The sequence below is a fragment of the Lepidochelys kempii genome, chromosome 10 (assembly GCF_965140285.1).
Source record: "Lepidochelys kempii isolate rLepKem1 chromosome 10, rLepKem1.hap1, whole genome shotgun sequence".
Lineage (NCBI taxonomy): Eukaryota > Metazoa > Chordata > Testudines > Cheloniidae > Lepidochelys > Lepidochelys kempii.
Window position 1 is genome coordinate 49820307 of NC_136389.1, and position 27908 is coordinate 49848214.

The following is a 27908-nucleotide window of genomic DNA, read 5'->3' on the forward strand; positions in this document are numbered from 1 at the left end:
TCAAGCACATTCCTTTCTCTTCTCTGAAAATAGGGTACTATGCAGTTTCACAACCAAATGTGAAATATCCCTTTTGCTGAATGTTTGTTTTGCTGTGAAAGCACTGCACAGCTCTAGTGAAACTTTGTCTCCAGCCTAATGCAGCACCTGGACTTTAACCTTTCAGCCACTTTCCACTCTCCAGGTGTGGGTGATTCCTAGAAACTGCATGTGCTCAGGGGGCTGGGATATTTTGATTGGTTCCTCAGTGTTCTATTTCTGACACATGCTACCAAGGTTGATGGGGTGAACTGCATAGTTACAAATATTTTTGTAACCAATTATCAGCCAAGCCCTTCACTCTAAAGAAGAGAAGATAAATCATGAGACCATTGCAATTGCCTTTCTGCCTACAGAGCTATCCCAAATTAGCACCCAGTTCCCAGATACTGTAGTGATGGGTACATTATAGACTGAAGGGGTTATGTATGTGGGTATTTATAATTTATTTCACTTAATCAAGGAATGACTGGTGGAGATTGCAAAGTATAAAATGCTTTTATGGGATGTCAAGATGAGCCTGAGAGTAGCAGTCATCACAAAACTGGTAATGACCTCATGATCAGAGATGCAGGTAATAGCTTACCCACAGCAAGAGATTCTATAGACAACGTGGTAACCAGGAGGGGTGCTCCAATGCTTGGTGAAACTCTCTGAGCCCTAAGAGGAATATGGTCTTTACTGAGTACCTGTGTTACTTATTTACAGATTAGACAAGATCTTACTTTTTTTTTTTTTATTGAAATCATCTACAAAATGTCTGCCTGCATCAATTCTGGCTGAAAGACTTGCTATTAAAGGAGGCTAGTATCTAAAATCACTCATACTTTAGGTTTCATTTCAAGATGGTTACAGTTGTTTGACTAGCCACACTGCAGATGTCAGCTGGCATACAGTACAGGCCCTAGTTGTGGCCCATTGCTCTCCATTCTTGGGTTATAAAATTCAGATCTGGCCTCAGAAGGCTGTCCCTGGCATCAGCAACCTGTAAGGAGCATTTTATTGTTACTATTTATACTGTGGTAGGGCTTAGAAGCCCTGATCAGGGACAAGCAAAACAAAGATAATCCCTGCCCCACAGAGAAGTTGTCATAGTGACTCAGGCTCTGCCTTTCCACAGCCAGCCCTGGGGAACAGCCCATCACTCCATCTCTTTGGTTTCTATGTTAATATGAAACTGTAAGTCTATTCAAGGCACTTCTAGACGTTCTGTGTACCAGGTCTTGGAGCGGGAGGGGGGGGGGCAAATTGTAAGGAAGCCTTCCTCAGAGGGGGAAGTACAAGGGGTGACAAGTGAGGGGGAACGCATGCGCAAGAGAGGATCCCCAAAAGGGCCGCACTACTTATTTTATTCAGTTTTGTGCTGGGAAACTCTGCTATGGGTTTCTCTGGACTGATTATAGTTCATTAATGTGCTACATTAACTAAAATGCTGTTAACTAAAATGCTGGAACAGTCCCTATAGATTTCTCTCTGGCTTTAAAAGCCTCACTCCATACCCACAGTGCCTCCTCACTTAAAAGATTTTCCTGTTAATGGTGATTATTTGTGCTTTAAATTGACTTTTGATTCGATTTTAAACTCTGAAATTTTAGCAGTTCATTCTCTCCCTAGGAAGTAGTCTTTTCCCCAAGCAAATTCTTGAAGGTTTGTATTGCATCACTAAATACTGAAGGAGGCTCTTATGGTCTGTATTGGATAAATACTGTGGATTTTGGAAGTATTTCTAAATACTAGTCACCTGATAGAATAGGAATGTTGTGGAGAAATTGATCTATGGTGTACAAAATAGCCAGCTTTGCTTATGAGAACTTTCATAAAGTGTAAAAAGAAAAGGAGTACTTGTGGCACCTTAGAGACTAACCAATTTATTTGAGCATAGCTACAGCTCACTTCATTGGATGCATTTGTTAGTCTCTAAGGTGCCACAAGTATTCCCTTTTTCTTTTTGCGAATACAGACTAACACACCTGCTATTCATAAAGTGTGAATGCAATGTGAGGAAGGGAAAAGGAACAAGGACAGACCCATGACAATGATCTCGGAGATGCAGAGGCTGCAGGAGCAGGATGGCTAGGTAGTCGGGAAACCGTAGGGGAGGGGCATCTGAAAGGGAAGGAGAAGATCATGTAGGCTGGGAGATGGGATGGGCAGAGATTAAATCAGGTAACATATAGGCCAATTGCATGTAAGCCTACCGAGTGATTGGCAGCTCCCTGATGAGCTCCAACAGGTCAGTCTAGGAATACAGCTCCAGTGAAAGCCTTTACTTAGCTTTTAAACATGACAAATCATATTAAGGTTATGACACAATCCATCAAAAAAAGGCAACGGCCAACAAAGATCAGGGTCAGGATCTATCCTTATCTCTTTGCCTTTGGATTCCACACAAGGCTGGAGCAATAGAGGACTTGGTGTTTAATAGCAGGAGGAGTTGGTGGTGGGGTAGAAGGGCTTATATTTTCTTTAGCTCAATGCATGTCACAATCCTTTTTAATGTTCTTTAAAGCAGCATTTCATCTTTACGATTTGCCCTAGTTGATCTGATGATAAAATAGGTGGGGAATCCTTACCCATTTCTCCCGTTCATACATTTTGGAGGGGAGGGGGACTGCATGAACTTCTGTCTCGTGTCATATAGCTAAGACCCCGGTATGTCTTCATCCTGAGCACAGCATACCTACACCACCATCCCCATATTCCACACCTCTGTCAAAGATGCTTGTGCTACTTATGCAGATAACGAAAGAGATAATTAATTGGTAGAGAATGACTGTTGGCACAAGAGTGGCTCCAAGCCTGCCAGGAGGTGGTACAGACTTACTGAGGGATATTTCTCATTTTCCATTTTTGTAAGCAATTTTTTTTCTTGAGGAGAAATTTGGTTTGTTGTTTTTCCATACTTTGTCGTAACTTTGAGGCGCTGATGGACTGTGTTCAATGCAATGTTGATGGAACAGTCAAAGGGATAAAAGCCCTTGTAAGACGGGAACCCCTGCAGTGTCTCTGGGAAAACTCCAGTGTGGAGAGAGAGAGGCCTAAAGGAAAAAGGCAGGGACAATTTGTTAGCCTCAAGTGATAATCTTAGAAGAAAATGATATGGCCTCCTCTTGGTGAGCCATTTTAGAGAATAAGGTATTTTTAAGGTCTTAAAGCAGATGCATCTCTTCGTCAAAGCTTTTCGAGGTAAGATCCTGGCACAAATCCTCGTTGACCATTCCTTTCTGCTGTCCACCAGCCATCCTCGCCTTCTGCGATGATTGCTATGATGTCCCCTGCACCGATATCCAGTTCATCGGTGTTCTGAAAGGAGAGACCCAACAGAGGGCGTGGAAATCTGGTTAGTCTCAGTACTCAGACTCTTCTGCATGTTGTGTGGGGGATTTTCCTAGCTCCCATGGTCCTAAAGCATATCTGTATGCATGTCACTGTGATAATGAATCTGAAATATCACACTCGCACTCTGTGTGTGGCTCCATTTTTGCTGAGTGGTCATACTGGGGCTATCAACTTTCTTCCCATCTCCAGAGTGGAACAGAAATGTACCCATCCTGCATTCAGTCCCTGTGCAGATTAGATCTTGTATCATAGTCCCTTCTGGCAGAGGTTGTTCCTAAGACCAGGTCTACGGTATAAATTTACACTGGTATAATTATGCCACATGGGGGTGTGAAAAATTCACACCCGTGAGCAATATAGTTATACCAACCTAACCCTCGGTGTAGATGGCGCTATGTCGACAGGAGAGCTTCTCCCACTGACATAGCTAATACTTCTCATGGAGGTGGATTAACTACGCTGATGGGCAGTGCTTTAATTTGTAATGAAAGAGGTGCTGGGGTTCAAGCAATTTTTTTACATTCATAACAGACACAGAAAGGCTAGAGGTACCGGGGCTACGAACTGCCAAGCCTAGAGGTGCCAGGGCTCAGCCCTGGCACAAATTAACAGTGCTGACGGGAGAAGCTCTCCTATCAGCATCTTCACTAAAGCACTACAGCATCACAGCTGCATGGGTGCAGCTTTTGAAGTACCAACCTGCCCTAAATGCAACTTCCTCCTGAACCAGCCAGTCATGCTCCTTCGTTAAAGCAATACAAGGCTACATGCTCAAGGGAGATAAAAATGATGCCTCCAATAATCGCAGTCTGGGAGAGGTTTCTCATCAGCACAACTGATCTCAGGTGACCTGCATTGTAGTGCAGATCCCTGCTGCTGAGCAATAGTGGTCAACAGTGGTATAATGATTATTCATGGAACATGCTATTTCCCCCCAGAGATAGAATCACTGCAAGTCAGCCTGGCTATCAGCCCATTAAGTGATGCTGTCCTGTTTTCTGTGTGATGGGGTATCAATTCACTGTCCAACGAGCAATGAAATTGAAACAGTGATAGCACAAGCCTCCAAAATTTGCATTCAACAGATCAGATCAATCTAATTTGAATATAGTGCTCAAGTGTGTGGAAGTCTACCCCCAGGTTAGGAATCGTCCATCTTCATGAAAGGAATTTAATAATTCCCCTCAAGGCAAAATGCCATGAATGCTGAGGTACATTAAAATGACCCTGAACAGGCCCTAAAGCAAATATCTCTCCAAACAATGAAAGAGTAGAAAAAAATATTTGAACACCCTGAACTGCATAGGAAATTCTCATCAGCTGCACTGACCTAACCCAACTGTTTGGCTTCAGTTGGAACAAGGGTAGTCTTATTTTATTTTATTTATTTTGTCAAGGTCCAAATGTTTTGGTCAAGGAGTAGTCCAGGTCCAGACTCCAGATAAAATGATGATGATAAATAAGTTTAAACATTTTTTGGGATCTGTTGAAAAGCATCTGGTGGTCTGGATTTGGCCCATGGGCTGCCTATTGACTACCCCGAGTTAGAATCTGACTCATGCTGACCTCTTACGAAGAGTCTCCTAAGTGACACGTTTTCAGTGTGGGTCTCCTAACACAAGAACTAGGGGACTTTCAATGGAGCTTAAAGGTGGCAAATTCAAAACTAATAAAAGGAATTTTTTTTCAAACAACATGTAATTTGACTGTGGAACTCTTTGCCAGAGGATATTGCTGAAGCCAAGAATGAGCAAAATTCAAAGAGACTGGCCATTTGTATGGATAGCAAAATTATCCATAGTTCATGCTAAGGAAAATATTGGATGGGAGGTAAAACCCCGTGTTTTGGGGTGTAAACCTATCTCTTTCTAGTGGGGATTAGGATGAGATCATGGGGGCAGAATATCCCACATCTGCTTCCTGTGGGGCTCTTTGGAACATCAGGCCACTGTCAGAGGCAGGACTGTAGACTAGGTGGACCTGGCCAGTAGGATGACTCCTATACTTCTGTTTCCTGTGTAAGAGCATAAGGGCAGTCATAAGGCGAAAGGCTCTTGGGCTACTTTGGCATTCTAATCTATAAAGTGGAGATATTGTTTACCTCCTTTGTAAAGCAGTCTGAAATCTACAGATGAAAAGGTGCGTGGTGTTAGTAAACTCTTGCTTTAGCAAGTCAGCTTGTCTCTGCTGTGACTTTACTCATGATGTCTAACGGCACTGGGTCTGAAGTCAGGAACATTACAGTTCCCTATTTGAGGACGCAGATTGCTCATCAGCAGTGTCTTCAGATTCAGTGAGCATGTCAACCCCAGCTCCTTGCTATTTGCCCAAGGGGCCTGTGTTGGGACTGGCGCTTGGCAAGAGCGATCAACGGGGCACAGCATATTTACATGGAAAAATGTGAGGGAGGGCTGTGCCGTCTGACTCCATCAGAATATCAATGTGTGTGTTGTATCGGTAGCTTTTTCATTAACATATTTTTTCCTTCTCTTGCATCTGTCTAATAAAGCTGGAATAATACAAGCTCATAGTATTTCCACTCTGCAGGAACCAGAGTAGCATGACCAAGCCAGATCTCCTATTGTTGTTTCAGCTCCATTTAAAAAGTGCCTCAGAGGGGTTATTTGTATCCATTTTCCACTTAAATATTTCTATTATAAACCCCACACAAAACCATAACTAAACTGAGGCAAAGGCAGAAGACAGGCTGGGAGTCTGTATCTGGCAATAGTTATGAACAGGAAATCAGTATGACTTGTTCTAAAATCCTTTTGTGCAATGGAGATTGTGTTGGAAGTCTGCCCCTGCTATGGAATACAGACAACCCATTAAGGTCTTGGGGTAGGATTCTCAAGATGAGGATGGGGTCAAATGGAGAACAGCTTTTAGATAATATTTGACAGACTCGCTCTCCTGTTTCCAGGCTGAATAAAAGCCAGGGAAGATTTTATAACATGAACTGCAACCATATTCCCTTGGGCTGTAGTCTCAAATTTCACAAGTGAAGTAGAGTCAGAATGACTCATTACTTGGATGGGAGATCATAAAGGAAAACCCAGGTGCTGTACAAAGTGGTGGTGCCATTCCCTGCTGACCTGCTCTAGATTGTGTCTTAGCACAGCACCCTCAGACACCATACTATGTGGGGTGCTGTTTTCCCATCAGCTGTAAAACCGGGACCTGATCGTTTTGTCAGTAAAGATCCTGTTGTCCTCTTCAGCAAAAACAGTAACAGGGGACTAGTCCTGCTGTACTCCAACTGGAATCTTGGCAGTATATGCATTCATCTACCCTAAACTCCCTCTGCATTTGAAACTGGATACAGTATTCTTCATCATTTCCTGCCCTAAATTGCTATCCAAATGTTCTGGATTCCAATCGTACATCAAGATCCTCTAGTGTGTACCTCTGTAGAGACCCATTGATTCACAGGAGTAGGGGTTTGCACTAGCAAATCCTGATGCTGGATCAGGGCCTTAACTAACTTCTCTTATGTTTTTATTGGGACTATTTTTATACATCTTCTTGTAAAGCCAGGTGGTTCAGTTACCATCAGTCAAAATGTACAAAGCTTCTGTAGTGAATGAGTCTCTCCTATCCCTAAAGAGACAAGGGTTGGGATGGTTTGGCACTGTTACTGATGAAACACATTTAATGTACAGCAAATTGAAATAAACTTTTATATACTGTGTTATCTTGGGGGGCAGTATGGTCTAGTGGCCAGAGCAGAGACCTGCGAGTCACACCTCTTGGCTGCCACAGACTTGCTAGGTGACCTTGGCTAAGTAACTCTGTTCCATTCATTTTCCCATCTATAAAATGAGGATAAAACATAACCCCTAGGGGTGTTGGGAATTAATGGGCTTTTTGAGTCAAAGGTACTATTTTAAGCCTAGTGCATTACAACGTTCATTTTTTAATCCTTTGACTACCTGGGCTGTATAGTCGTAGAGCACTTTGTAATCCTGTGATGGTGTGGTTGCTGCTTGTTCACCCACATTAATAGATGCATAGACTCCATCCACTTTCTCGTCTAGAAAAACAAGGAAACAAAGAGTTCACAGACTTATAAATGCAAGGAAACATTTGCAAGAGTTCACAAACACAAGGGTGTCTATTCTTCTCTCTGTGCACTGGGATGTGTGTGCCTAGAGAAGCTGCTATTGCCTCCAGGTAAAGCTATGCAGAACAATTGCCACTGTCTAGAGGAGTCAGAAACTAGCTTTCGCTCCATACATGGTAAGACTGCAGGGTAAACATTTTCCCTGCTTAAAATATAGTCCCAAATGATCTAAGGAATAATAAAACCAGTTTGTGGTGGGATCTATGATTTTTCTGAGGGGAAAAATAAAATCTAAAATATAATGCAGGGAAAGAAAGGTTCAGTGAGCCTTAGTAGTAATTTAGATGGTGCCATGATGGAATATATTACTGGAATAGTGGTTTTGCTGAGGTCTAACCTAGTCAGTAAACTGCGCCAGTGAGCTTTTACATGTCCAAATGCACACTCTACCACCATTCTGCACTTGCTCAGCCTATAGTTGAACTGCTCCTTACTATTGGCCAGGGTGCCTGTGTTTGACTTCATAAGCCATGGCATTAAGGGGTAGGCTAGGTTCCCCAAGGATAACTATAGGCACTTCAACATCCCCCAACAGTTATTTTCTGGTCTGAGAGGTAAGTTCCTTCCTGCAGCTGTTCAAACGGACCAGAGTTCCTGAAGATGCGAGCGTCATGCACCTTTCCTGGCCATCTCATGTTGATGTCGGTGAAATGTCCCTTGTGATCCACCATTGCTTGCGGTTTACGTACTGGCTGCCAAGGTGGTCTGGTCCCCAGATAGGGGATATGCATTCCATCTATCGCCCCACCACAGTTAGGGAACCCCTTTGCAGCGAAGCCATCCACTAAGACCACATTTCCCAGAGTCACTACCCTTGATAGCAGCAGCTCAGTGACTGTGTTGGCTACTTGGATCACAGCAGCCCCCACAGTAGATTTGCCCACTCCAAATTTATTCCTGACTGACTGGTAGCTATCTGGTGTTGCAAGCTTCCAGAGGGCTATCGCCACTCGCTTCTCAACTGTGAGGGCTGCTCTCATCTTGGTATTCTTGTGCTTCAGGGCAGGGGAAAGCAAGTCACAAAGTTCCATGAAAGTGCCCTTATGCATGCAAAAGTTTCGCAGCCACTGGGAATCATCCCAGACCCACAACACTGTGGTCCCACCAGTCTGTGCTTGTTTCCCGGACCCAGAATTGGCATTCCATGGCAGGAACCTGCCCCATTACCACCATGATGTCCAAACTGCCAGGGCCCATGCTTTGAGAGAACTCTGTGTCCATGTCCTCATCGCTATCGTGATTGCGCTGTTGTTGCCTCCTCACCTGCTTTTGCAGGTTCTGCACATACTGCAGGATTATGCACGAGGTGTTTACAATGCTCACAATGGCAGCGGTGAGCTGAGCAGGCTCCATGCTTGCCATGGTATGGCGTCTGCAAGAGAGCAGAGTTGCAGCAGAAGCAGTGGATGATGAGAGATTCCACGAGAATAGATATTTATAGAGAACAATGAGAGGACCTGCGAGGTGGATTCACGGCACCAGGAGAGCAGAGTTGCAGCAGAAACTGTGGATGACGACAACGGTTAGCAGTCCTACTGCACTGTCTGCTGACAGCAGTATGACATCTGCACGGAAAAAAGGTGCGAAACAATTGCCGCTGTTTTCACAGAGGGAGGGGTGACTGATGACATGTACACAAAACCACCCATGACAATGTTTTTACCCCATCAGGCATTGGGAGCTCAACCCAGAATTCCAATGGGTAGCGGGGACTGTGGGATAGCTACCCACAGTGCAACACTCCAAAAGTCAATGCTAGCCATGGTACTGTGGACGCACTCCGCCGACTTAATGCGCTTAGTGGTGACGCACACAACTGACTTCCTAAAAACCAACTTCTATAAATTCAACCTAATTTCATAGTGTAGACAGTCTACACTAGCACTTATACTGGCATAACTATGTTGGTTTAAAAAAAAATCACACCCTTATCTGCCACAGCTATACCAGTATAATTTTTAAGTGTAGACCTGACCTAAGGATTGCTCAAAAAGAGCTTGATCCTGCATCTCTGCAGCCAATGAGAGTTTTGCCATCAGTCCAAAAACCCCACCAAGGCACTTTTTCAAAAGCATTTAGCGCTGACCTAATTCTGCTCTCATGGAAGTCAATCCTCTTGCTTCATAATAAATAATGGACATTAAGGCAAAAGAAAGAGGCAGTGTTTTAAACAGGCAAATATCACGCTATTGTTAAGATAAAAATCTCACAGTACAAACACTATGACTTTAGGTGTTTGCACAAAATTTGGAACATAATTTAGTCCTGGCTGGTTAAAAGAAGCTTATTCGTAACATTACAGCATTCCTCCACAATGCTGTACTTGCAGGGTCTGTCCTCCTGCTGAGGCATGAGGGAATTTCCCATGTAAACTACCTGTACATCCATGGGGTAACAGAGCCCTTGCAGAGGGCACAGAAGACAGGATCCCTGTAACCCTTCCCACAGTAAATCCTGATCCCACTCCCAACAAGTGATGTGTGGGTTCTTTGATTGGTGTGAGGGGAAAAAAATTGACTTGGATTCTTCAGATGACTGAAAGAACAATGTAGCAGGAAGTGAAGAAGCTGAATGCATGTAGATAACCATGATATGCACAAGCCTCTGAAGGCCTTGTCTTCATTCGGAACAAAGTTGTGTTTTTAACTTGAGTTAATTAACTTGAAATAAAATTTTAGTGAAGATCAGGCCGTCTGTAATTTTCACACGAATTGGTAAATCAAGGTAAACCCTAGGCTCCTGCAGAGTTGTGTTATCAGCCTGCAAACTTGTGTGAAAACAAATTGCCTTGTCCTTGGTAGGATTTTACCTCATGTTAATTACCATGTGCTCACTAATATGGGCTAAGAATTCATGTTTTTTTCCTAGTGAAGACACAACCAAAGAGTCTCACGCACACCTGGGCAAACTGCAAGAAGAATGTAGGTACCAAAATCCCATTAGATTACCATACATATTCTCTCTAAATTTAGAGGCATGCTCCTGCTCCCTAGAAGTCCATGCCAAAACTCCCACAGATAGCAGTGGATGCAGGATCTGGCCTCAGCTCATTAAATGAGACCCATTCTGTCAATGGATATGAGCACGGGGTTCCCACAGGCACCCCCAGAATCCATCTGTGTATAGTATTTGGTCCCAAGAGTAGCATCTCGTTTTACAATGAGCCTGCTCTGATCCTTCAACAAAGTCACAATCCACCCTTTGTGACATAATCGCTTCCACAGTAGTAAATTCTGATGACAATAATGATCCGATAGTGGCCTTGATAAATAGCATGATCTAAACTGGCAGAAAGGAGAAGTTTAATATAATGCAGACACACAAACAGCTGTGAGCAGATTGGGGAGGCATTAATTGTGACCAAAGCTGTTCATATGCTACTGTATAGACATGTGGGACCCAATCCTGGGGGGCACCAAATGCCTTCAACTCTCATTCAAGTTGTATTCATAGGGACACCATTGAATTCTATAGAAATAGACGGCACTTAGGCTCCTTTAAAAGTCTGAGCCCAAGTCTCATTGCAAGTCAGTGGAACACAGACTCCTAAATGCCTATTTCACTCTTGAAAATGAGACTGAGGCTCCTAAATCAGTTAGACATTGTAACTCTGAGCAGAGCAACATCTACATAACTTTAAAAACCCAGTCCTCTGCTCCTTGAAGTCTTTAAACCACGATTTGAGGACTTCAATAGCTCAGACATAGGTGAGCAGGTTTTTCGCAGGAGTGGGTGGGCAAGATTCTGTGGCCTGCGTTGTGCAGGAGGTCGGACTAGATGATCCTAATGGTCCTGTCTGACTTTAATATCTATGAATCTAGCCTGCATGAATGGCACTGAAAATTTCCACTGTTCGGGGAGTCAAACAGAGGGGATTTAGGAGAGAAAGTATTCCATTTCTGGGTGGCTGAGTGGACAGGCAGATGTAGTGAAGGATGCATTTTTTTTTCATTCGGGGAACATCACAGTTTAAATCTCCTTAGCTGGTTTTAAATTGAGCCAATAAAAATGTCTCAAACCATTATTTCCTGTGCTGTCAAAATATTATGCTTTGGTGCCCTCTAATGAGAGTGACACAAGTGACCTGTGCAGGGCCATCCTTACGCATACCGCTTATGCGGCTGGGCTGCGTAGGGCACCTGAAAATTTGGGGCACCCCTGGGTCTTAGTGTCCACCATGCCGCCTCTTCCTATCCCTGGTCCCTATTCTGACCCTTCCTGCTAGCTGCAGCAGCCTGGTGAGTCTTCCTCCAGAGGGGATCTAGTACTTAAAAGTGAAAGTGCCTTCCAGCCTGCCAGATCTATTAGCACAAGATTGAAACTATTAAATAACCTTCCAAATGGTAATGAAGTCATTTAACAGGCATTTGCCAACCCCCAGGTATATACTATCAGTTTCTGAATTTACTGACAAAAGCAGTTGTGCATTACTGTAATATTTACTCAGAACATGTTAGTCTACAGGACCTTAGCTTTAAAAATATTTCATTAGTGTTGCAAAAATTACATCTTTAAAAAATCCTTGCATAGATTTTTTTTTTTTTTTTTTTTTTTTAGATGCACAATCTGAGTATTCATCTTTAGCCTTAAATGCTTGGATCTTCAGACATAGTTTTTAAAATAAATCCTTCAAAAGACCACCCTTATCTAAAATACACATGTGAACCTGGGCTGAGGCACAGGGGCACCAGTTTAATATTACTGCATAGGGCCCCATAAATCCTAAAAACGGCCCTGGACATGGGATTGGTAAGGCAACATAACATTTGAAGCAGAACGGATGCCTGTGTTCCTAGCGAGACCAGGCTGGGCCACTGGAAGGCTTGGGAAGGATTCCCCATGCTCTACGTAAGTAGAGGAAAAAACTGTGTTCCTAGACCTTGAGGTCTCAGTCAGAATTTAAACTTCACACATCCACAGGACTTCTTAAGAATAGTACAGCTCCTATTAGTCCCCATGGTGGGGGAAGCTGCTTGCTACATGTTTGTGCCATACTGATGTCTAGATTATAGTCTCATGCTAGCTCATAAGATAGATAACATGTTAATGTCTTATCACATAGTTTATTCTCCATGCAACATGCATGTAAATGATTGATTAATAGGACCAGATACATTTTTTGATTTACATTTGGTAAAACCTACCAAAAGGAGGGGCTGTGGGAATGATGGTTTCACTGGAGTTTCTGCTATTTCCATGTAGCAATCCGGAGAATCTGTGGAACCAAAAGAAGCTGGTGATGGAATGTACAGAATATGTTGTATATTCCTCAAACTTCCAGAGCGCTAGTCCACTGCCATGTAATCTTCCTCATTCCTCCCATTTGTCACCAACTCTTTTGGCCAAAGGTTTCCTCTTCGGAACCTTTTTGTTTGTTTGTTTGTTTTTGCACTACAGCAAACCCATTTAATTTTCATTTAAAACAAACCCTGGCAAACTAGTAAATCTTTTGAAATTTGCCAATCACTAAACTGTACACAAAATATATTATACATTTATTATTTTGTGATAGTTTTATCTTATAGACAATTCAAGATATAAAGACACATGAAGCAAAGCTTAAACCATCCCATCGTGACAACATGATAGATCTGTTGACTGGTCAATTGCAAGGGGCGACATCCTTTTCTTTCCTCCTCATGATAACACACTTGAATGTAGAAAATGCTGGCTTTTGGAATGTTGTAGAATATAATACAGTTTTAAAATATAGTGAACTATTTATATATTTTTTTCCCTGGATGTTTCCCCAACCAGCATAAACTGTACTGGTATAAGCAATCTTCTACCGATATAATTGGGTCCACATTAGGGCTTTCATCAGTATAAATATTCCTGTATAAATCTCATCCTTAACCAAAAAGGCTAGACTACTGAAACTTTTAAGAGCAGATCAGGCTTAAAGCTATTTGCTAATCTGTGGCACGGTAGTGCACTATGGTTTAGCACAGAAGGTATTGCTGGAAAAGACAACTCTGTCTGTCCCCTTCTCCCCACTTAAGTTGTTTTTGTCACTATATGTCCTGGTGCTATCACAAACCAGAATTAAGTGTACCCCAATTACTTGCTGGCTGGTCAGTTTCTTTTAAAGTTGTCCCTTCCCCTCCCTCCCTTCCCGCCAGCAACAATGTGAATAGCTAATCTTGCTCCACTTTAAATTCTGTTAAATTAATTGTTGGTATATGTATATGATATCACATATGCCTTTCACCACGATTAAGGAAACAATTACTTTCAAGATCCAGATTTGTCACTTGCATGTATGTAACCATATATTGCTTTATACACAGAAAAGCATTTCCACAAGGAACCAATATACTCACCTTTTCATCATCCCACAAGACTGGACTGGGCTGTTGCTACATCTAGGAGATTCCCTGGCATAATAATTCTCATATCCTATTGGAACTACAATGGGATAATTGTTAAAAGCAAGGGTGTAAAGAGGCAGAAGGTACCAATTTTTCCCCTCTACCAGCAATGCAATTGATTTGTTTCCATAGCATGGTGGTTAGTCTTCTAGAGCAGGAGTGGCCAATGGAATTCTGCAGTGTAACCACTCTCCTCTTTAATATATAGGTGCAGACCTGTGAGCTCATCTACACTAGGAAAACTACTGATGACAGATATCAGTAATGGGTACTGCTGAGCTGATGCTTAATACAGTTCTGCTGCAAGTACAGACCCATCCACACCACATTCAGCACCATTTCAATAGTTATGTTCCAATTCTAATCAAGATGGCTGCTGCCTCAATAATAGGACTTGTGCCATCTTATCATCCCATCTTTGTTTAAGGAGCAAAAGCTAATCACCCTGCAGGTCTCCGCTACTAACTGGGGATGATGACACAGTCAGCTCTTCTGGGTTTTTTAAATGTATAGACAGAGATTCAGGAATTCCAGCCACATCTGGGGAATTTTTTGGCCCTACTGTCAGATGCTGTAAAGTAGGTATTTCCTGGTCTCCATTTGTACATAACTATCAGCCTACCTCTCTTGTCCCCAAAGAGAGAGAGAGAATTTGCTATTGACCCATAAATACTTATTCTTCTTCAAGTAGTGTCCCTATGGGTGCTCCACTTTAGGTGTCTGTGTGCCTCTGCACCTCTGATCAGAGATTTTTGGTAGCAGTGTCCCACTGAGCCCGCACATGTGCTCTCCCTCCCTCGGGGTCTGCCTCAAGGCTATTTAGCACTGCACGGGCAAATCCGCATCAGGTCCTTCTCTACCGCCTTTGGCCTCTGAGGGAAGGAGCAGTTGTCCCTTCCTTATCTGTGTCATTAGCATAAGTAGTGTTTGTTTTGTTACCTTTGTTCTCCCGAAAAGTACTCAGGCTAGTGTTTTTTGTTTGTTTTATTCCTTTGGTTTAAAAAGAAAAGAGAAAAAGGAAAAGAACTTCACTTTCCTTCCCTGTCTGGGGGCATTCCCCTCTCTTTCTCCCCCCCCCCCCCATCTAGTAGACTCATAATTATTTTCTTTCAGTTTAAAAAAAAAAAAGTAAAGACGCTGTTCTTCTGCATATTCCTCCCTGCTAGAGCATGTTTCAGAGGAACAGCCGTGTTAGTCTGTATTCGCAAAAAGAAAAGGAGTACTTGTGGCACCTTAGAGACTAACCAATTTATTTGAGCATGAGCTTTCGTGAGCTACAGCTCACTTCATCAGATGTTTACCGTGGAAACTGCAGCAGACTTTATATACACACAGAAATCATGAAACAATACCTCCTCCCACCCCACTGTCCTGCTGGTAATAGCTTATCTAAAGTGATCAACAGGTGGGCCATTTCCAGCACAAATCCAGGTTTTCTCACCCTCCACCCCCCCACACAAATTCACTCTCCTGCTGGTGCTAGCCCATCCAAAGTGACAACTCTTTACATAATCAAGTCGGGCTATTTCCTGCATAGATCAAGGTTTTCTCACATCCCCCCCACCCCCATACACACACAAACTCACTCTCCTGCTGGTAATAGCTCATCTAAACTGACCATTCTCCAGGTTTAAATCCAAGTTAAACCAGAACATCTGGGGGGGGGGGGGGGTGTAGGAAAAAACAAGAGGAAACAGGCTACCTTGCATAATGACTTAGCCACTCCCAGTCTCTATTTAAGCCTAAATTAATAGTATCCAATTTGCAAATGAATTCCAATTCAGCAGTTTCTCGCTGGAGTCTGGATTTGAAGTTTTTTTGTTTTAAGATAGCGACCTTCATGTCTGTGATTGCGTGACCAGAGAGATTGAAGTGTTCTCCGACTGGTTTATGAATGACACCCCCTGCCAAGGGGCTTGCCTGGCTCTCTCTGCTCCAAGTGGTGCCTCTCCTGCCAGGAGTCAGTTCCTGTAATGGCCAGACACTCACTGTGCCTGGGAGACCCTCACAGACGTGCTTTACCTGCCACACCTAAAACTGCAGCCTCACAGGAGCTGGGAGCTGAAGTAAAAATTCCTCCTATAGAGAAAACACTTCAGTCTGCAGGGGCCTCCCGTGGGTGTTGACCCCGGATCATCCCCGGAGCCTTCACTTCAAAAGGGGTCGAGTGGTGAAGAGGAGAAAGAAGAAGCCACCAGCAGACTCCCCCCAGAAAGGCTCCTCCCAGCAACTGGCCAGCCAGAGGGGTGTTCCCCAGGGCGGCTGTCTTGGCCCCGATCCCCGAGTAGCTGGCCAGCCAGTGGGACTCCCCAGAGCGGCCACCTCGGTGGGACAATACCAGCAGAGGAACCTCCTGCTGTGAGCTCAGCTGCCGCTGGGCTCTGCTCGGGGTGGGCTGAAACCTGAGAAGGGGCTTCCTGCTCTGGGCTCTGCCCTGCTCTGAGCTCCGCTCCCGGCACCCCAGAGGGCAGTTACCCTACCATCTCTAAAAGAGCAGCATAGAGAAACCCTTTGGTACCAGATGCAACAAAACTCCCATCTAGGAAGTGTTCTGCCCCTTCCTAACCATTGATACTGACTACAGACACTCCTCTGGGTGGAGGAGGAGCCCATGGTAACAGAGGTGCTCTGATACTCTGGAGACCTGTGGCCTCAGTACCCAGGGAGAGACAATTACCATACCGTCTCTAAAAAAGTGGCACCAACAAACTTTTTGTACTGGGCAAAACTCTCATTTAGGGAGTGCTCTGCCCAACTATCGGTACTGACAATGTACCACGGACCCTCCTCTGTGGTACCAAATGAACCCATGGTACTGCATAAGCTCTGGTACCCTGGAGACCTGATGACTGGGGAAGAACCACAATCCCCATTACTTGGGACCAGGACCCCGGTATCGAGCGCATCCAGAATCGCTCTTAGCACTGGGCTGTATACTGCCAATACCCCAGCCAGCGGCACCCTTTCCCACTGACGAATCTGACACTGGCCAGGAGGAGATCATTCCCTGGCCCCTCAAGGTGGCCCACCACCACACTACAAGGGTCATCCCCAATTCCATCATGCCAGCTGCTCGTGCCTGCCTTCCTGCCTCTCCCTCCCTAGGCCATATTGTAACTCTTCAGGTACATATACACACACACACACACACAGCACGACTGTCTCTGGTGTCTCTCAGGGAAAGTCCACCAGATGGTTTGCTACAGCCTGGCATCTGAGCCAGAGCAAGAGCACCTGAGCCAGGACAGGAGAGAGCTTTTCAGAACAGGAAAGAAGGGGGGGGGGGGAACACACCTGAAGAGGAAGCTACCTCTTCAGCACACTTCTCCTCATCTGGGAGAGATGAGGAGACTGTGCTGCCCACCCCTCATAACTAGGTGAAGATTTTAGAACTTTCTGGATTTTATCAAGAGGGTGGCAGACAAGCTGCAGATCCACATCACAAGTTGGTGGAAATTCTGCACGCTACTTCCCATCTAGAACTGTCCTCCCAATTAATGAGCTGATTCTAGATCCCACCAAAATCATCTGGCAAAGCCAGCCTCCATCACACCAACCAGCAACAGAGTGTAAACAAAAACAATCCTACATCTCTACCCAAAGAGGCAGACTTTGTTTTCAACATCCGCAACCCAACTCCATCATAGTGGATGTGGTTAATGCATGAAGCAGGCAACATAATGCCAAGTCAACTCCATATGCTCAGGCTTCGCAAGATGACGTATTTATCGACAACATTACTGTTTAGAGTCATAAATTACCAAACTGTCATGACCAAAACAATTTTGTTAATCTTGGGGAAACCCAGGATGTTTCTGAAACATTACTGGAAACACAAAAAGAACAGATTCAGACCATTCTTAGAGAAGGTCAGTTAATAGCCAGACTGGTCTGAGAGACACCACTGGATGTACCTGTTACAGCTGCCCGCCCAGTCTCCATGACAGTGCTACTGAGGTGGCTTGTGGGTTTTTGTTTTTTTTTTTGTTTTGTTCGCTACACTTCTCTAGATTGCCCAAAGAGCTACAGACTTCCAATTTGAAGGGCCAAACTCTTTGAAGAGAAGACAGATTTTCTCTCCATCTCCTGAAGGATTCTTGGACCACACTACACTCCTTAGGAATCTACACTGTGGAACAGAGAGAAGATGTACCTCTCTACCACACCACAGATCACAATCTTCTCAATACTCACCATCTCTGTGCTCTTTTGAGCCACAGTGTAAGAGTCCCAGGGCTCAAAAGTGAAAACAGTCTGCACCCCAGTCCATGACCTCTCAAACTGCCTCTTATAGGCACTTTGATGAGCTGGTAGGGGGCCTGAACAATGATACCTTACAGCATCAGCTGCCATCTGTGCACCTGTCACACCACTCAGAAGTCACCTTACCTTACTTCACAGCAGTTAGGCAGAGCAAAGAGATTGATTTCTAGCCCTGAACTTACAGGGTGCCTACTTCCATATCTCAATACAACCATCGTACAGGAGATTTCCTACTGCTTACCTCTGGGGCAGGATCATTATAGGTACAGACTGCTCCACACAGGGTAGTCTCCAAGGTTCACTTAATTGTAGTGGCATACTAGCCCCGGTACAGTGACTGGACTTTATCAGCACCAACCTGATGCAGTATAAGCGAGAGTGCTCCTTTCACTACCCACATTCACCACCCTGGGACACATGTCTCCCTAATATGCTGGGGAGCTCACCTACACAGCAACAAGGTTCAGGACAAATGGCCTTCCACAGAAATGACCTTCCATATCACTCTTTTGGGGCTAGAGGCTGTCAGGAGTGCCTGTGCACAAACTCTGCCTTTCATCAAAAACAACACACAACGGTTATGATGGACTTAATGTGACCTGTATATTTTGTATAAACTGCCAAGGAGCTGCCAGATCTCCCTCCCTCTGCAAGACAGCATTCAACCTTTGAACTGATGCACCCATCACAATGTGCTCATCTCAGCTGTCTGTCTACAAGGGATACAGAACAGGACAACCAACAGTCTCAGTTGGAATTTTCTCACGACAATGAGTGTATACTGAATTCACAGGTGCTTCAAAATATAGCCACCCTTTGGGGAAACATTCACTGGCAGTTGCCCTCTCCTTCCCAGCGGACAGGGCCCACTTGTAGGTCTTTTCCCAGTTTCCTACCCTATCCAAGATTCTGTTGAAAATTCAATGAACCAAAGCAAGAGTTATTGTGATTGCCCCTCTTGACTATGACAGGTCTGGCTCCCTTACCTGACGCAGATGGCAATATGCCCTCCTGTTCCTCTGAAGTCAGCCCATTCCTCACCCACGCTCTCAAAACAACGGGCTGACCCTTCACCCCAACCCATGGGTCCTCCACCTCCAGGCTTGCATCTTTCTTTGTTCCAAGGCTTAGAAGCAGAATGCTCTGACAAGCTGAAACACATGTTGCAACACAGCCACAAGTTGACCACTCCACATACCTATCTACAGAATGGAAACAACTCCAAGTTTGTACCATTCCAGATGGACAGACCCAACCTCATCTTTCCTCCCTCTGATTTTGTACTACATTTTAAACTCTCCCTCAGCTTCCTTAAGGTACATCTCATGGCGAACATGGCTTCCCACTTGGAGTTTGCTCAACCACTAATGCGTAGACTCTTTAAGGTCATTGGGACTCTCTTCCCCCATGTGACACCACCCGCTCCAGCCTGGGACTTTAATCTAGTTCTCAGGGCTCAGACTAGACCTCCCTCCGAGTCCAAGGCAACTTATTCTCTCTGATGCCTGTCCATGACGACAGCATTTCTAATTGCCATCACCTCAGCTAAGCACATAGGAGTAACAGTGGCCCTGATGGCACACCCATCATTCACAGCCTTTGTCTTAAAAAAAACCAAACCAAACCAAACCAAAAAAAAAAAAACCAACCCACCACCACTCTAAGGCCATATCCCAAGTTTCACCCTATTTTTTCTGCACTTTCCATATGAATCAACAGATCCATCTCCCTGTTTTTTCCCAAAACCACATTGTGACAACTGGGAGACAATTGTGCATATGCTAGATATTAGAAGGACATTAGCATTCTACTTGGACAGGACTAAGGACTTCAGGGAATCCCCTAAATTCTTCCTTTCATCCACAGAAAGATTGAAAAGCTCTGTGATATCTCCTCACAGATTATCCAAATGGGTCTCTAGCTGCATTAATCACTTAGCAAGGGCACAACTTGCTTCTGTCCATACACACTCCGTGAGATCAGTTCCTACCTCAATCACATTCCATAGGGATGCCCCTATCTCCCCAATCTATAGAGCAATGATTGGGGCCTCTGTCCATACTTTCGCAGAACATTATGCGATCACTGAAGATTTGGCTGCTGACACCATCTTCGACTCCACAATATTCTCTGTAGTAAAAGACTCTGCTCCGAAGTCACCTAAAGTGGAGCACCCATAGGGACACTACTCGAAGAAGAAGAAGAGGAAGTTACTCACCTTGTGATGGAAATGATGGTTCTTCGAGATGTGTGTCCCTATGGGTGCTCCACAACCCGCCCTCCTCCCCTCTACTTCAGAGTTCTCTATAGGGCTCTGTGGTAGAGAAGGAAGTGAAGGGAGTTTGCTCGTGCAGTGCTAAATAGCCTCGAGGCAGACCACGAGGGAAGGAGAGCACATGCGTGGACTCAACAGGACACTGCTACCAAAAATCTCTGATTAGAGGTGCAGGGGCACACAGACTCCTAAAGTGGAGCACCCGTAGGGACACACATCTCCAAGAACCATCGTTACTGCACAAGGTGAGTAACTTCCTTTTCATTCCCCCTTACTTCTCACTGTCCACCAGGGGGCTAGTCAGGGCTCAGACTGAGAACATTTCAAGATCTAGCTTCTTAATTTTTTTTTTTTTTTTTTTTATGGCCTGCTTTTTTTTCCCCCCAGACCTGCTGCATGCTCTCAGCTCCTGCTGGAGTCAGTTGTGGTCCGTAATTAGGGTGTTCCTTGACTGTGTTGAAAGGTGTCCCTCTTTCACCTCTGTAAACTGTTACCTCACAAGACTTCACACTCACAACTCACATCTGAGTTAGTTTGAAAAGAGAATGTTTGTTTATTTTTAACAGCGAAGTCCTCGTCTCTGCAATGGGGTTACCTGTAAAAAGAAAAGGAGTACTAGTGGCACCTTAGAGACTAACCAATTTATTTGAGCATAAGCTTTCGTGAGCTACAGCACACTTCATTGGATGCATCTGATGAAGTGAGCTGTAGCTCACGAAAGCTTATGCTCAAATAAATTGGTTAGTCTCTAAGGTGCCACTAGTACTCCTTTTCTTTTTGCGAATACAGACTAACACGGCTGTTACTCTGAAGCCTGAGGTTACCTGTGGTTCTCTTATATAACATCATGCATGTGGTCGCCTCTGTGTCTTGTACTTTAAAATACTACAGCTTGCAGGCTGGAAACTTGCAACAAGCTATGCTGAGAAGTAATGAGCCACAACAGAGGGTGAAGAGTACCATTCATACTGAGAAACTGCTGACATGTAGAGGTAAAGAAACATGCCTCTGTGCCTCTCTGTGTCTCTTTTCTCTATAATGTTTAAAGGAGGTCTGAAATCTTTATATATATATATAGAGAGAGAGAGAGAGAGAGAGAGACAGTCAGTCTCTCTATCTATCTATCTATCTATCTATCTACATCAGGGGTGGGCAAACTACGGCCCACAGGCCACATCTGGCTCTCCAGCTGGTTTAATCCAGCCCTCGAGCTCCTGCTGGGGAGCAGGGTCGGAGGCCACTCTGTGTGTTTGGCGAGGCTTGTAGAAGCAGCCGCATGTCCCCCTTCCGGCTCCGAAGCTTACGGGCAGACAGGGGGCTGCGTGGGCTGCCTCCACCCCAAGCACCACCCCTGCAGCTCCCATTGGCCGGGAACTGCGGCTAATGGCAGTTGCAGGGGCAGCGCCTGCAGACGGGGCAGTGCACAGAACAGCCTGGCTGCACCTCCTCATAGGAGCCAGAGGGGGGACATGCCACTGCTTCCAGGAGCTGCTTCAGGTAAGCACCACCCGGAGCCTGCACCTCTGACCCCCTCCCCTACCCCAGCTCTGATCCTTCTCCTGCACTCCAACCCCGTGCCCCAGCCTGGAGCCCCTTCCTGCACCCTGAACTCCTCATTTCTGGCCCCCCCCCCGTGCCCCAACCCCCTGCTCCAGCCCTGATTTCCCCCTCCCACCCTCCAAACCCCTTGGTCCTAACCTGGAGCACCCTCCTACACCTAAATCCCTCATCCCCAGCCCCCACCCCAGAGCCTGCACCTCCAGCTGGAGTCCTCCCCCTCACCTGCTCCTACACCCCAACCCCAATTTTTTGATCATTCATGGCCCACCCATACCCATTTCCATACCCAGATGTGGCCCTCAGGCCAAAAAGTTTGCCCACCCTGTTCTACACTGTTTTTCATAGAAGACTGACAGCTGGAAAGCTTATTCATCAGAAATACTAACGCCAGCCAAACCTAACTGAGAGGGGAAGCTTAATTTTACTCAGGGCTTGTCTAAACACAAAAGTTGTAACAGTTTAACCTATACCAGTGTAGATAAAGTAGTACAACACTTTTTGTGCTGAGTCTGTACAGTACCTAGCACAATGGAATCCTGGTGCACAACTAGAGCATCTAGGTGCTATGATAATAAAATAAATATCAATAATAAAAGTGTGCACGGTTATAGCAGTGTAAATATACCACTATAGCTTGTTTCCCTATGAGAAGAGGAATAAGCTACAGTAGAACCTCAGAGTTACAAACACCTTGGGAATGGAGGTTGTTTGTAACTCTGAAATGTTCGTAACTCTGAACAAAATTATGATTGTTCTTTCAAAAGCTTATAACTGAATACGGACTTAATACAGCTTTGAAACTTTATTATGCAGAAGAAAAACGCTGCTTTCCCCTTTATATTTTTTAGTAGGATTGTTCCATTTTACCACTGCTGTCAGTTCCACTCCACATGTCATCACCAAAGTCCTGATCAAACGCTCATTGAAATCAATGGCAAGACTCCCTTAGACTTCAGTGGGTGTCAGTGGGCAGCCCCGCCCCCACCCCCCGAGTTGTAGGACTGTATCTATATTCTGGCTCTCTCCAGCTGAGGAAATCTTCCAATGTCTTTGATGATAGGATCTAGCGATGTGCCTCTTCAAAGCCTTCCATAAACACCATCTATTTAAGCTGCCTACTTTCCTTGTGAGGTCCGTACGTATTATTCCCATTTTACAGAGGGAGAGAACGAGGAACAGAAATTTAAGTGACTTTCCAAGGCCACAATTAGAGAGGCAGCATTTCTGTCATGGGGACTTTACTTCTAATTGGTAACAAGGCCAAAAAAAACCTTTGAGGTTTATTACCTGGTGGATCTGTTCCTGTCATTTTATTCTTAATGAAGTAATCCATGTCTGATTCTACGTTACAGTTCTCTAGGCTCAGTCGAACCTCTTCATACATCTGCAAAACAGAAAAGAAAGATTTTAAGTTTCAGCTTTTTGTGATGAGCTCTTAACACAGAATCCTCCGCTAGTATTTCTCTCCTTCTTAAAGGGACACTGTCCATTTTAATCACGTTGTGTATATAAACAGCTTTCTCTACTTATACTGTGGACAACACCTTAGAATATGAGGAAGTTGGGAGACCAGGTTTAAAAGCTTCTAAACCCTGGTACTAAAGTGTTCTTTTAATCCACTGGAAAGAGGCATCACAAGAACCAATGATTGGAAGTTAAAGCCAGACAAACGAAAACTAGAAAGAAGATAAATGTTTTTAACAGTGAGAATGATTAGAACAAAGGAAGTGGTGGAATCTCCATCTTGAAGTCTTCAAATCAAGGCTGGTTGCCTTTTGAGAAGGAAGGCTTGAGCTCAGTAACTTGTGCTGACTAAATACAGGGGTAACTGGGCCTGTGTTAGAAAGGGGTCAGACTAGATCATCACACGGTCCCTTCTGGCCTTGAAATCTGTTAATCAGTTTCAGCAATTTGTTATTTCCAAAGAACCAGGTCTCCCCCACTGAAGTCAGTAGAGCTCTGCGGCTGTGCAGACCTGTGTAGGATTCCACCCAGATGGATGCGGGAGTGGGGGAGGAAAAGATTACTGATTTTTCCCACACTCTTAAGAAAACTGTATAATGCAAAAAAATTCCACGGGACATGCCTGAAATTTCTCATCCAAAAAACTCATGGGAGCAGGAGAAGAGAGGAGACAGTAGTTTGATGGGTCACACGCATGTAAAGATTTTCATTATTAAAATGGAAGTCGTCAATTTTTCCCTATATAAAAGGAATAACAATAAAAAAATCCTTATTTAAAGCTGACTTGGAGATTTGAGATTCTACCCCATAGCTTGGGGAGAGGGGACAGAAGCTTGGTGGCACCAAGTTTGCTATAGAATCTCAGAGTCTGTGCCGGCCTAAATATTCATTTTTAATTCATTGGGGAGGGCAAACCTGGCTGGTAGCTTCTTGCCCTGGCCAAGTGTGGTAAAATGGACATCACTATTGCTGGAGTCATTTGATGAGTGTGGAGAGGGGTGAGCCAGTATGGGGGCTTTAGAGGACATATTTTTGTCCATGCACAAGGACTGGGATTTCTTGGGGAAAAGTTTGTACCTCATCATCCTTCACACACTGCATGGACAGCTGGTTACAGTGAACCCAAAGGGAGTTCCGGAGGATGGTGATACGATCACATTCCTGGAGCTGAAAGGCCTAAATCCAAAAGAAGAGATGTCAAGCATCATGGTTGTTATTATTTATTATGTGCAATGCGGTAGCACCAAGAAGCCCAAGTCATGGATCAGGATCCCACTGTGCAATGTTTGTACACCTGCAAACCTTTCTGAAACACGCTACAGTCAGGATGCACTATCAACTATAGAAAATAATCTTAAAATAAATCTACTTTTACGTTTAGTCACTCAAATTGCAAACAGCACGAGGGGTTTTTACCTTTTCTAAATTCACTCTGAGTATCTTTCCCAGACCTGAACACGAGCTCTGTGTAAGCTCAGAAGGTTGTCTCTTTCATCAACAGAAGTTAGTCCAATACAAAATATTATCTCACCTTTCACTAAATTAAGGATTGTTATCCCTTTTGACCCAAGTGGCTAGCTAAATATTCAGGGTCTTATAAGTTGCAAGTTGGGAAGAAGAAACGATGGTGGCATTAGATACCTTAATGACGCAGTCCTGTTTCCCTGAACACAAGAGGAACGAAACAGGAGATAATATCCTTGCTCCAAACCTCTTTTAGCCAGCACCCAGCCCAAAAGGCCCCTCTCTCGTCTGTTCTAGGACCACACATACTGTGCTTGATTAGGCTGTGTTTGACTTTCTGCTCCTTCTCTGAGCTGGTCAATACTACACAAGCTTTGTTGGCATAGCTATGCCAGCAGAGTTCCCTAGTGGAGGTGCAGCATAAACCGTCAGAAGAAGTTCTGATGAGATATACACACCGCCTCCCTGAATGATACTAGCTAAGGAGACAGAAGCACTCTGTCGTCATAGTTGCGTGTACTCCATGGGTTTCAGCTGCATAGCTATACCAGCAAAACTCTGTAGTGCAGACTATGGCCATGTCTACACTACCGGCTAAATCAGCACCACTGCAATCAATGCAGTGGTGTCGATTTAGTGGGTCTGGTAAAAACCCACTAAGCCAATGGGAGAGCACTCTCCCGTCGACATCTGTACTCCACCTCCCTGAGAGGCAGAAGCTATGTCAACAGGAGAGCATCTCCCGCCAACATAGCGCCATGAAGACACTCCTGTAAGTCGATCTAAGTTATGTTGACTTCAGTTATGTAATTTACATAACTGAACTGGCATAACTTGGATTGATTTACAGCATTAGTGTAAACTAGCCCTAAGCCTCTATGGTTGTTTCTGTGCTGTCTTGCGTGTGTCTCTGTCACATGTACCCCTTACCCAAAACAATATCCAGCAAAGCTCTCTACCCATATAGCTCAAATTCCTGAATGGCCTTTGTGGCATTACACCCCATATTCTTCATTGTAATATTATTATGATGTATGTTGTGCAAGATGGGTCATGTGAGGTATCATTGAAAAGGTCATGATTATGATTATCCTATTTGTATGTAGGTGGTATTTTTGTATCTGAAGTTATGAATATTGTCTATTGCATCTATTACAAATGTGTTTACACCTGGGGAATGCCCACTAGACAGAATGCAATCAGTCTAGATGGCTAGCTGCGAAGGGCCACTAGGGAGAACAATAGGTCTTAGAAGATGCTAATCTCCCACGAGGGAACCTTCCTGGGGACACTGAAAACAGCCTCTGAGTCATGGCTGCAGTGGCCCTACAGAGACATGTGACCAAGTCACCTGGTACTGGACTCCATCATAATGCCAGTGTTTTTCCACTAGCTGGGGGTGGAAATCACACTGGGAGTCAAAGGGTTCCTGCCTATGCTAAAACTATTTAAGGCAGGGAGTGACATTGTGGTTCGTTCTTCACTGACTCCCCACCCAAGAAAGAAGGCTGCTGGAAACACCTGAGAAACAAAAAGACTGAGTTGGGGGAGAAGAGCTGAACCCAGGCTAGAGCCTGTGAAAGGAATAACTGGCGTTTTAAGCTGCAAGCAAGTGGAGCTTGCCTTCAAGAATCTCTACAATCTACTTAAAACAACATTTAGGGTGAGAATTTGCTACACATATGCAATTTCTTTGGTATATTAAGCTTAGTTGGTGTGTGTTTTATTTGCTAGGTAATCTGTTTTGATCTGTTTGCTTTCCTTTATAATCACTTAAAATCTATCTTTATGTAGTTAATAAACTTGGTTTTTTTGGTCTAAAATCAGTGTGTGTGGAAATCATAATTTGGGGCAGAAAGCTGTGTATATTCCTCTCCACACTGAGGGAGGGGGTGAATTTCATGAGCTTGCGCTGCACAGAATTCTGTCCAGTGCAAGATGGTATAATTTTGGGTTTACCCTCTAGAGGAGGGTGTGCACTTGAGTACCGGGCAGTTCCTCAGCTGAGCCTTCCCATGCAGAGCTGATCTCAGCATCTGTGTGAAGCTGCAGCTGGATATGTCCCAACCTTTATGTGTGCTAGTAAAGTGCATTCGAAAGCCTGAGGGAGGGCTTGGCAGGTATGCACAGCAATACAGAGTAAAAGGATCCCAGGTGTGCTCAGTGCTACCCCAGTTCCAGATGGCACCCTGAGGTGGGGGACCCATCACAGCCTTAGGTGTGCCTTTGGTGTGGGCGGTGTCACATGCCTATATTTTGATTTGGAGACTGCTGTTATTTCACAAAGGAGCTTAACTGTTCCCGCTATCTTTAATGAAGGGTAGTGGGTTACACTCACAAGCTTCAAGAAAGTTTAACCCAACCTTTAACAATATGTTTCCCTGACAACAAATAAAGGGGGAAAGAGGAGAAGGGGACAGCACTGTGATTTGAATAGCAAATGATCCCAAGGATTTAGAACCCAGAATCCTGTTGTAACGGGGGGGGGGGGGGGGGGGACGACAAGCTTTTTGGATTTATAATACAGGTAATCCCCGAATGGAAAGCTTTGGGAAAATACTCTATGTAGAAACTGTTGGATTCATGCATTGTTGTTTCTAAGGCTATTTGTGTAGTAGAACAGAGTTTTTGTTTCTTCAAAGTTCACTTGCTCCTCTCTTCCTCTGCTTGAAATACTAATACTTTAGCAGAGCTATTGTTGCGGGGTGGGGTGGCTTTTGGTGTGAATTCAAGAGGAGAAATGGGCAGGTGAATTTTTTAAAACTATTTTTACAGCAGTCAGAAATAAAATTGATCTCCAAGCTGAAGTGTTCTTCTAAATAGAATGTGCTTATCTGTTTTCCGTAAGGTGTGGAAAGCTTGAACTCTTCTAGCCATCTGCTCCCCTCTTCTTTTGTTACTATTTGCATCCATACAACCACAAAAGTACATGTAATGTTTTACAAAATATTGAGCAAGATACATTCCCTGTCTTCTAAAGATCTCATCATGTAAGAAATAAGGAATGGCA

The 27908-nt window shown here is 44.3% G+C and overlaps 1 protein-coding gene across 4 annotated transcripts in view; it reads right to left on the reverse strand.

The window, feature by feature from the left end:
• Nucleotides 1-415: 415 nt before the first annotated feature.
• The window catches only part of PSTPIP1 (proline-serine-threonine phosphatase interacting protein 1), a 95591-nt gene continuing 68098 nt past the window's right edge, over nucleotides 416-27908 (reverse strand). For 2 of the 4 annotated variants that reach the window (XM_073303504.2, XM_073303502.2), the window contains 6 exons: nucleotides 24512-24610; nucleotides 23258-23354; nucleotides 13825-13909; nucleotides 12646-12716; nucleotides 7311-7411; nucleotides 416-3342 (listed from right to left, as the gene is read on the reverse strand). In XM_073303504.2, coding sequence (XP_073159605.1) covers nucleotides 3211-3342; nucleotides 7311-7411; nucleotides 12646-12716; nucleotides 13825-13909; nucleotides 23258-23354; nucleotides 24512-24610 — 585 coding nt within the window. In that variant the 3' untranslated portion in view covers nucleotides 416-3210. Of the gene's footprint in view, nucleotides 3343-7310; nucleotides 7412-8958; nucleotides 9067-12645; nucleotides 12717-13824; nucleotides 13910-23257; nucleotides 23355-24511; nucleotides 24611-27908 lie in introns of those variants that run through there. The other 2 variants (XM_073303503.2, XM_073303505.2) reach the window with 2 other exon arrangements.